The sequence below is a fragment of the Apteryx mantelli genome, chromosome 24, assembly GCF_036417845.1.
Source record: "Apteryx mantelli isolate bAptMan1 chromosome 24, bAptMan1.hap1, whole genome shotgun sequence".
Classification (NCBI taxonomy): Eukaryota; Metazoa; Chordata; class Aves; order Apterygiformes; family Apterygidae; genus Apteryx; species Apteryx mantelli.
Genome location: NC_090001.1, coordinates 9,739,037 through 9,750,055, shown reverse-complemented (window position 1 = coordinate 9,750,055; position 11,019 = coordinate 9,739,037). Strand labels below are relative to the sequence as shown.

The following is an 11,019-nucleotide window of genomic DNA, read 5'->3' as shown; positions in this document are numbered from 1 at the left end:
CTTCCAGGTGCCGCAGATCATAAGGTGCCTCTACAGGAACCTGAAGTACATCAGGGAGTTGGCAGCCTGGGTCGCCCTAAACAGGACCCTTTGCCAGCTGGCCTCCTCAAACCCTGATGAGGTGATCGTGAGCTTGCTGTACTGCTCCCTACTCTGCAACAGATGTGGTGCCCGTCAGTCTTGAGAGCTCATCCCATGGGGAGAAGGGCACAAAGATGGTGAGAACCAAGGAGATCTCCAGGACACCCCCGAGGGACAGGGCTGTCTGTCTCTCCCACCATTTCCCAGCCCTGGTGCACCAAGTGGGCCTTCAGGAGCCAGAGCTGACCAAGTGTCCATGCCTTCAGCCCCAGAGCGCAGCTGCCATGCTCTCTGCCTGCCCCACAAGGAACTTCAGCTTGGTCATGTCCTGCCTGCCTGGGCAGAACTCTCTTGGGGCTCCCAGTGAGGAGGGGATTGGCAGGGGCAGGGCTGCCACACAGCCGGGAACCTCCAGGGCTTGCCCAGGCTATGGCACTGTGGCCAAGGAGGCACCACTGAGAGAGTGCTCTGGGCCTGCAGCACTGCTGTGACCATGTGGAAGGTGATGATGGCTAAGCCCACGGCTGCGACAGACATGCTTCGGGAGCTGCTGAGCTTGCTGGAGGACCAGCTGCTGCGCAAGCAGTCCAGCCCCGACAGGGACAACACCCACATTCTTCCCCTGCCTGTGAGTTACCAGACGAGGCCTTGCTTGCCCCAGGCTGGCACCCGCCTCTCTGGGTCCCCTCTCCCCTCCCGGTGTGCCGCAAAGCAGAGATCTCTCCTGGGCCGATAGATACAACATGCCCAGTGCCAGACCTCCGACTGCCAGCACACAGGGCTGCTGAATCCTGCTTGTGCCTCTCTGCACGCAAACACCTAGGCTGGCTATGCCCAGGCAATCTCCATCCTACACTGTCCCTGCATCTGCCGACCTTGCTCAGCAAGCTGGAAACCCAGGCTAGGGTTGGGGCAAAGTTAGGGGCTGGAGTAGGGCTCCTGCAAAACCTGGGCAGGCAGCAAGGCCTGGGACAGGGACCCTGGCAGAGCCTGCATGATACATGAGACCTCCCCGATGATGGTCATGCTGACCCAGGAAGGCAGCTGAGTGAAGCCATGCTGGCAGCCTGGGGCTTGACAGGAGGTGGTGGGTCATGCAGTGGCTTGGACTTTGCTGGTAATCAGGACTTGCGGTGGCTGCTCCCAACTCCCCGCTGACCCATTCAGCTGCCCCAAGTCTTTCATGCCAGGCCCTTGGCTGTACAGCACAAGGAAAAAGGCACCAGTACCCACCGGGAAGAGCTCCCACTGCTGGCATGTCTTGGCTGTGCCAGGCAGAGATCCAGTCCCAGCACCAAGCCAGCCAGCTCCAAATGGCATCAATTGTGAGAATGCTGTGCCCAGACTCCCACTGAGAGGGACAATGAGCCAGAATGCAGGACCAGGCTAATGCAGCCAGGTGCTCCTGGGCCTAGAGGCAGCAGCCTTCCTCCATACAGAGGAGGCCCTCCATATATCAGGGCCCACTTGGAGATTTGTTCTCTGCACTGCACCCTCTGTGGCCAAGCCATGGTGTGTGCAGATTCCTGGCCCTGGACACTGAGCCCTGATGGGAAATCAGCAACCACAGCACTTTTGGCAGCCGGAGTGTCTTTCCTTGCATCACAAAAGGAAGTTGTCTTTCACACAGGCAAGGAAAAATGCAGAGCCTCCTCCCAGACATCATGGAGTGGCTGTAGGGTGCTCACAGGGACATGTGTGTGGAAAGCCTGATGTTGCTGAGAAGCATCCTCAGCTACCTGGAAATGAAGGGGTCCAACCCCATTGCTCTGCAACTGGCTGAGAAGCTTCTGCCATGTTTGATGATGTAAGGCTAGTGGGAGAGCCAGGGGCTCTCCTCACATGTCCAAGGGTCTAAATGCATGGCTATGGATGCTGTGTGTCCCTCTGCACATGTGCCCATTGGCACCTGAATTTGCGCTTCCTGCCACAGGCCCTGCTGCCTGTCAGGAAACCTTCTGTGGCTTCATGAGTAGTCAAAGGCTGAAAAAGGAAATAGTGGAGCCATTGCTGAATAGAGTTGGAGGCCTAGTGAGAGTGAACACACAGAATGCTGAGGAAGACCTTCGTGATTAGCGCAAAAGTTCAAGAAGGAGAAGTGTGGATGAGGATCCAGCAGTGCATGAGGATTGACTCAGCTGTGAGAACTCGACATCTCAGGTCCATGGGACTCAGTGGGCTGCATCTGACCGTGCTGAGAAAACTGGACAGCATCCTTTCTCAATGGCAGGAGGAAAGCAAAGTTTGCACCCTTCTTCAAAAAAGGCCAAAAGCATGATCCAAGGATCAACAGGCTGGTTGTTTGTTCAGTCCATCTTCACTTCAGTCCCTGGGGAAATCATGGAGTGAATCCTCTTGGAAAACCACTGGGCACATAGAGGAGAATGTGCCTGTGAACCGTCATCATGGATTTCCCAAGGATTAATCATGCCTGACCAACCTGATTGCCTACTAGGATAAAATAACTGGATTTGTGGAGGAGGGGAGAGCAGTGAATGCCACTTAAAGTTTTCTTTAGCAGGACTTTTCAGTCTCCCACAATAGTCCTGTATGATAGTCAGGATGTGATAGTCTAGATGGGTGGATGCCCAGAGGAACGGAACACTGGTTAGGTGACTGTGCTCAGAATAGAGAGGTGGATGGGCTGTACTGTCCCTGGGGGCCATGAAGAAGTGGAATCTTTCAGGGGTCTGTCCTGGGACCTGCCCTGTTTTACAACATTATCAGTCACCTGGGAGAGGCCTGCACATGACAAGAAATCAGGAGGACTGGTCTATATGCTCAAGGACATGGCAGCTATCCAGAAGGACCTAGAGAGGCCACAAGAGAAGCCAACAGGATCCTCATGGAATTCAGAAAAGGGCTGTCTAAGAAATTCTCAGTACTTTGGGGTTACATCACAGCAGAAGCTTCATTTACTATAGCTAGCTATAGGAGAGAGCACATGGTGGCAATGATGACAATAAGCCTCACCAGTGTGGTCGCTGCATGCCACCAGGAACAAGGCCTTTTATGTACTTTCTCACATATTTGAGAAACATTTTAACCGATCAAAAGTCATAATCAAAAACCTTTCCTTTTATGGAATGCTATAGTTATACATCCCTTGCACCTCAAGGCCATTTGGATCCGGTTTTGACTGGTGACTCTGCTTACAGCTCATCTGTGAAGGAAAATGCTAGAACAGTTAAGAAGCATCCACATTAGGCCTCAGCAAAGATTGTCTTTTAAATTGCCAAACAGCAGGCGAACCCCCAAATAGATTACCTAGTCTGTATATTTACACAGACTACCACAGGACGATTCCAGATCCTCCCCTTCGGAAGGAAGACCTCTTGCAGTGATTCAGGCTGGGGACAGGCTGGCCAGGAGCAGCTCTGTGGAGAAGGCCCTGGCTGTCATGGTGGCGGCAAGGTGGACATGAGCCAGCAGTGTGCCCATGCAGCAAGGAAGGCCAACAGCATCCCGGGCTGTGTGACCAAGGGAGGTGATCACTCCCCATGACTCAGTGCTTGTTAGACACAGTAGAGTGCACACCAGAGCACTCTAGATTACTGTGTCCAGTTTCAGGCCCACAATATAGAAAAGACATTGACAAACTGGAGTGAGTTCAGTAGAGGGTCATGAAGAAGCTCAGGGGGTTACAGCACTTGCCCTGTGAGGAGAGCTGAAGGAAGAGGGCTTGTTCAGCCTGGAGAAAAGATGGCTTTGGGGGTAGTAATTGAAGCTTCCCAATACTTATGATGTGGTTATAATGGTGATAGAGCCAGGCCCTTCACAGTAGTGCACTGTGGGTGGACAAGAGACAACAAGCAGAAGTTGAAAGGAGAGTGGTTCAGATTGGGCAGAGGTAGCATTTGTTTCGCCAGGAGGGTAGTTAAGCATTGGAAGAGGTTGCCCAGAGAGGTTGTGCAGTCTCCATCCTTGGAGTTTTTCAAGGCTTTATGGGATAAAGCTCTGAGCGGCATAGTCTGACGTCAACCTGACCCTTCCTGGAGCAGCAGGTGGGACTATGGACATCTGGATGTCCCTTCCAGCACAAATTATTATTTGATTTTATGATACATGTTTCTGTGACCATTTCTGACACTCCTGGGTACTAGAGAAAGGCTGAGAGAGTGTGGAGATGTGACACAGAGCTTCAAGGTGATTCCCAGACTTCCCAAAAGGCGGCTGGAGGCCAGAGACACACTACAAGGGCTAGGGAGAGGGAGAGGTCTCCTGCACATCAGCACTCCTGAAGGGATGAGGAGAGCATGCGTCAAGCTCCAGTGCACACACCTGTGTTGGCACTTATACTGAAATGACTGTGATTCTCATAAAAAAAACCCAATCCTCCCACTGAGGCAAATGTCTCTTGTCCTTAGAAGCCACAGCACAAATGTCTGCATCCATGGGTCCACGTTCCCCTCCCCTTCCAGCCAGAGCAGTGGCTGAAGAGACTGCATCTCATGACACACAAGTCCAACATGATTAAGAGGAATCAGACCTCCTGCAGCTTACGTTTGTGCCACAACAGGAGCAAAGGAGGCCCCGGGCACCTTCCAGGAAGGAGAGATGGGCCTGAACCAGGAGGACATGTCAGTAGCTCTGATCCTGTCAACCTCCAACACGCCAGGCCCCTGTGCCTCAGAGACAGGTTAGGGGGCTCTCTCCCCTCGGGGAGAGACAGAGCCTGGCACCCCAGGGGGACTCACCCCATTGCCCAGGGCAAGTCTCCATGGCTGGGAGGAAATGCCTGTGGCTCAGCCTCTTCCTCCCTGCTGACCATTGCGGGAGGCTGGAGGGACCAACTCAGGTGATCACGGCTCTCTAAACCTGAGAGAGTCAGTGAATAGACAGTTGTCTGCAGGGAGGGGAAGGGAATCCCATGTCATGGCATCTCTCCTGGTTCTGCTTCATGAGACTGGAGGAGTCCTAGCACTGCCTTCCTCAGTTCCTTTTCAAAAGAGCATGACCCAGAGTTGAAATGACCCAGAAGTATGAAGAAAGGAAGCCTTGCCGGAGGAATTTACAAAGTTCTCACCAGATCAGAGGTTTCAGTCTCCTTTGAGAGCCAATTATGCATTGCTCACTCTCTGCAGTCCCTGGGGAGAGCTGAGCTGTGGCAGGAACCTTCAAAGATTTGTTTCTGCTGTAAACCTCAGGACACTCTGGTACTTCTGGGGTCTCCCTGCAGGAACAGCTGGAAGAAGGTGGCAATGGCAGGACAAAGCCTGAGCCTTGATTTGGGGTTTGCAGAGAGTTCAGGGAAGACAAGGATGTGATGGGGAAGTTGCAGAGGGTGGGACCCCGACCTTGATCGCCATTCTGAGGCACCATCAGCGCAGAGGTCACCCCTGCGTGCCGACGATTGGAGGTTGGTGCTAGATGTCCTGAGACAAGTCAGGGTGCTATTTATTTTGCTGCTGGGTGTTTGCAAAGGGAAAGCTTGCAAGTGAGACCACAGTTTCAGTCCTGTCCTTTCCTTCTTGTCTCCCCACCCAGCTCCCTCCTTCCCCCAGACTCCCCCCGCACCCGAGTCCCTGGCACTGCAGAGCAGAGATCCTGGGACGGGACTGGGGATGCTGACTTACAGCTGGGCTGCTGGTGTGTTGGAGCCAACCCCGGGGCATTAACCCACCTCAGCCGGGATGGAGGAACAGTCTGGGCAGGGAGTCTTTCCTACTCTCCTTCCATCTATCATTTTCTCTCCTTCTCTGTGTCTCTTTTGCTCTCGATCTCTGTTTCCCTTCTGCTGCCTCTCTGTCTCCCTGTTTTTCTGTCTCTGTCTCTTGTCTATCTTTCTTCTCTCCGTCATTCAAAGACCTGTAATTTTGGTGTGAGACTCTCAGATTTTTCAGCACTGACTCTCACCCACCCAGGCAGAGGCTTGGGGATGTCAGGCATTCTGTAGTGATGCTGGTGACCTCTCCTAACGCTGTCATCATCACCTGCAGAAGCAATTCATCCCAGTTGAGAAGGTGAGTGTAAAGTCAGTTTGGGGGAGTGTGGCTGTTTGGAGGGACTCATCCCTCCCAGGAACCCTCTAGGCAAGCTGGGTGTCATCCTTTGGTGTCTATAAGTCACTGTAATAGGTCTAATGGCAGCTGAAGGGAATCATCAGGGAAATGATTTTCTCCTTCCCTGTTTTTGTGAACCCCCCCAGGAAGGGGCACTGGGTGGAGGGCTGTGTGTCTCAGGCACAGACTTTCCATGACCATGCATTCAGGCGTGTCCTGGGCATTGCCATGCCTCTGACCTTGCTTCTGTCCCCCTCACCCCAGCACACTGGGGACCCCCCCTGCCAGTGCCCAGCAGTGCTGAGCAGGGAGCCCCATGAGCGCAGCTGTCCATGCTGAGGTCCAGCTGTTGGGCTGTGGTGTTCAGGGAGGCAGCCCCTGAACCCTCAGGAACCACCACTGAGGAGGAAAAGATGTCAAGCCAATGACCTTCCCTGTGCTTTTCCCTTACTCCCTGCAAAAAGTTTCTCCTTCTCACTTTTCTCCCCAGAGAGGCTCCAATGAGCAGATTCTAGCTATCTACTGAGACAGTCCACTGTGAAGTCCTTTGTGCATCTCTGCTTGAAACCCTTGATCAGAGCTATGTCTGTGTAAAAAGCTGGGCTGTCTAGGAACAATCTTTTCTCCTCCAAACAGAAAAGAGCTACAGAGAGCCAGGACCACTCCACCTTTGCAGGGCTGATTCTTTTTGTGCAAGGAGAAAAGGTGTCTGGCATGATATGCTTTCACCTGAGGAATCCTTTTGGGAGTGGGATTTCCTTTTCCCCCCTCTCTGCGATATCTGTTTCAGGCCTTAGAGCGGAAGGATCTCTTTCCTTGACGTCTCAGCTGGGTGCTAAGGGGATAACTTTGAACACGGTTAACAAGGCTGTCTCAGCTCGAGCAGGAGGACATTCTCTGTTAATGTCACAGTATAAAGAAAGTAACTCAGTGGGGCAGCTCATGCCTGTGGTCAAAAGGGGATGCTCCTCAGATGAGTGGTTTTCCCCTCTGGAAAATCCTGTTTCTCACCATGGAGCCAATAAAGGGAATGTCAATGGATGTTCATCCATCAGCGGTGGCTGTTGTTTTTCTCAGCTTCAGTAAGGCTTTTGACCCTGCCTCCCGTAGCATGCTCATAGACAATCTGATTAAATGTGGCTAGATAAGTAGACCATGAGGTGGACTGAAAACGGGCTGGACTGCTGGGTTCAGAGGGTTGTGATCAGTGGCACAAAGTCCAGCTGGAGGCCACTCACTAGTGGTGTCCCCCAGGGTCAACACTGGGGCCAATACTGTTTAACATCTTCATTAACGACTTGGGTGATGAGACCGAATGTACCCTGAGCAAATTTTCAAATGATACAAACCTGGGAGGAGTGGCTGATACACCAGGTGATTGTGCTGCCATTTAGAGGGACCTTGACAGACTGGAAAAACGGGCAGGGAGGGACCTCCTGAAGTTCAATAAATGGAAGTGTGAAGTCCTGCACCTGAGGAGAAATAAATCCATGCACAAGCACACTCTGGGGGCTGACCAGCTGGACAGCAGCTTTGCAGAGAAGGACGTGGGTGTCCCGGTGGACAAGTTGAACATGAACCAGCCATGCAGCCTTGTGGCAAAGGTGGTCAACAGTATCCTGGGCTGCTTTAGGAAGAGAATTGCCAGCAGGTCAAGGGAGAGGATCCTTCCCCTCTGCTCAGCTCTGGTGAGGTCACATCTGGAGTACTGTGTCCAGTTCTGGCTCCCAAGTACAAGACATGGACTTTCTGGAGCAAGCCCAGCAAAGGGCCACAAAGATGACTGCGGTTACTGGAGTATCTGTAATACGAGGAGAGGCTGGGAGAGCTGGGACTGTTCAGCCTGGTGAAGAGAAGACTTAGGGGGGAGTTTATCAATGTGTATAAATATCTGAAGGGAGGGTGTAAAGAGGACAGGGCCAGACTCTGCTCACTGGTGCCCGGTGCCAGGATGAGAGGCAATGGACACAAACAGAAACACAGGAAATTCCATCGGAACATAAGAAAACTTCTTCACTGTGAGGGTGGTTGAACACTGGAACAGGTTGCCTAGAGAAGCGGTGGAATCTCCATCCTTGAAGATACTCAGTACCTGACTGGACATGGTCTTGGGCAACCTGCGGTAGCTGACTGCTTGAGCAGGGGGGTTAGACCAGATGGTCTGCATAGGTCCCTTCCAACCTCAACTATTCTGTGACTCTGGGATTCTTTAGTGTGTTTTTTTTTTTTTTTTCCTCTGAGTGCAGAATCGCATGACTGTTCTTCTGGCAAAAACTTTCTATCCCATGTTTTAATACAGAAAGAAATATTCTTTTTTTGCAGGCCTCCTTCTTGAAAGCAGGAAAAAGAAAGACAGATCTATGATGCTGATGGAGAAATGGGAATGGGACAATGGGACATCACCGATTGAGTTCCTCCTGCTGGGAATGGGGAATATCCCAGCACTCCAGAGACCGCTCTTCCTCCTCTCACTCATGATCTACTTAGTGTCTGTGTTTGGGAATATCCTCATCGTTGTGCTGGTGGTTGCAGACCGGCATCTTCATACCCCCATGTACTTCTTCCTGGGCAATCTGTCCTCCTTGGAGATCTGCTACAGCTCCACCATCCTGCCTCGACTGCTGGCCAGCCTCCTGACTGGGGACAGGACCATCTCTGTTCATGGCTGTATTGCTCAGTTCTATTTCTTTGGCAGTTTTGCAGCTGCAGAGTGTTACCTGCTGGCCATGATGTCCTACGATCGGTACTTGGCCATATGCCAGCCCTTGCTCTATGCCAGCCTCATGACCTGGAAGGTCTGTTTCCAGATGGCGGCTGGGTCTTGGCTAATGGGATTCCTTATCCCTACAGCAGTGACTCCTTTCTTGGCCCAGCCGAAGTTTTATGGCCCCGAGGCAATAGACCACTTCTTCTGTGATCTTACCCCATTGCTGGAGCTTGCCTGCAGTGACACCAGGAAGGTCAGGCTCGTTGCTTTCATATTCGGCTTCTTGGATGTGGTCCTCCCCTTTCTGTTCACGCTGGCCTCCTACATGTGCATCATAGCTGCCGTCCTGAGGATCCCATCCAGCGTGGGCAGGCAGAAGGCCTTCTCCACCTGCTCCTCTCACCTCACCATTGTCACTGTTTTCTATGCCACCCTCATCATTGTCTACATGCTGCCCAGAACCCCCCCGCTAAGGCAGCTAAGGCAGCTCAGTTCTCCTTTTTCTACACTGTCCTCACGCCCCTGGTCAATCCCCTCATCTACAGCCTGTGGAACAGGGAGGTCAGAGAGGCCCTCAGAAAAGCACTCAGGAAAGCTCTGGCTTTCACCCAGAGCTCATAGCAGTTGTGCACTATTGTGTAAATAAAGACAATAAAGTAGTGTTGCTACCGGTGAGAAATTTTGCAACCTTGTCATCTTTTTTCTCTAGTGAGGGCAAATTCATGGCTTAGGGGTCAGGTTCCCCACGGATCTCAACTCCTTTTTCTGTCTGCAGTAGGGGGCCTTGGGAGTCACATCTCGGTTGACGGTGTTTTCCACCAGGGCACATTACTGACTCCTCTTCAGCTTCCTCACGAAGAGCCCCAGGTCCTCTTCTGCAAAGCTGCTCTCTCACCAGTCAGCACCTAGGCCGTCTTTTGCATGGGGCTGTTGGGGTTGTTCCAGCCCAGGTCCAGGACTCTGCCCTTTCCTTGGCTGAATTTCAGGAGGCTCCTGCCAGCCCAAATCTGCAGTGTGTTTAGGTCCCCTTGAGTAGCAACCCAGCTCTCCAGAGTATCGGGCAGTAGATAACAGAGACCAGAGCTCTGGGGTCAATGAAGGATGGGCACTGAGGGAGCCTTCCCAGTGTAGCCCTGCAAAGGGTCAAGCACTACTCTACGGCTGATCACAAGGAGAGAAAATTATCCAGGGTCTCCTGGGAAGAGCAAATTCCTTGTGGGATATTGTATGGGGTTTGTGAGACTGTATAGAACTTGATCTGAGATGTTTTTTGATGGGGATTGTGGGAGTGCACAACGCTTACGCTGGGATGTTCAGGTGAAGGGCCAAAGGCAGGGAAAGGAAGAGATCAAGGTGAATCAAGAATGGGAAAATGGAGAGGAGGGGTGAAGAAAGGGAGCAGTCCTGGGTCAACAAGCTACCAGTCAGTACGCCTGTCTGGCTGATGTAAGGGTTCATGGAATTTGAGAGCATCTGCTACATTAAGGTTATCTGAGTACGGGTCTTTTCAGGGCAAAAGGGATAATAAGCAAAGAGGGAAGCACTTAACAAAACACACAGTGACACAAACTTGATAGACAAGGGATAACGGAAACAATGGCAAGCTCAAAAGTCTCTGGTCACTCATTGGTGGTCCATGAAGAAACTACAGGCACAGCTTTGGAGAGGTCCTCCCTGGACTTTGTAACTGATAAGAAGGAGGAAAGAAGACATGAAGATTTTGGCTATTCAAGGGGCACTTGTGGGACTATACAAAACTTTCTAAGGAATGTTTAGGGAAGGGGATCAGGGAGGAGCAAGGATCTAAGACATCTTTTTTTTGAACTGACTTGCCGAGCACTGGCAGAAAAGGGAGCCAGGCTGATTAACTGGGCTTATTTCATTGTCTCCCTTGGAAGGAGATGGATCATCTTCCAGACTCTCCCTTTGTCTCTCTGAGTAGGGCAACGTGAGCCTAGACCATGATCTGAGATGTTCGATGTCTGGCTTGATGTAACACTACTTCCACTCTCTGGAGGATCGCTATACTGTAATTGCAGCATGCTGGAGAGTATCCAAAACACCCTCCAAATCAATGGATGTACCTAAAGAGTCCCTTCATCCTTCAGATGATGTACAATAAAATCCTCCAGGATGTGTTTAATCTCAGCATGCAATTGTTGCTTGATATGTTTGTTGCAGTTAAAACTTTGAAATAGTGTTGTTGTCTGGCTGGCTTGCATTTCCGTC

General features: G+C 51.7%; 1 protein-coding gene across 1 annotated transcript; it reads left to right on the top strand.

Moving 5' to 3' along the window:
• Positions 1 to 574: 574 nt before the first annotated feature.
• On the top strand, positions 575 to 9,411 carry LOC136994138 (olfactory receptor 5B21-like). The gene is given in 4 exon segments (XM_067310385.1): positions 575 to 709; positions 7,478 to 7,697; positions 8,406 to 9,280; positions 9,283 to 9,411. Coding segments are annotated over 4 exon segments (1,359 nt in total).
• Positions 9,412 to 11,019: the final 1,608 nt, after the last annotated feature.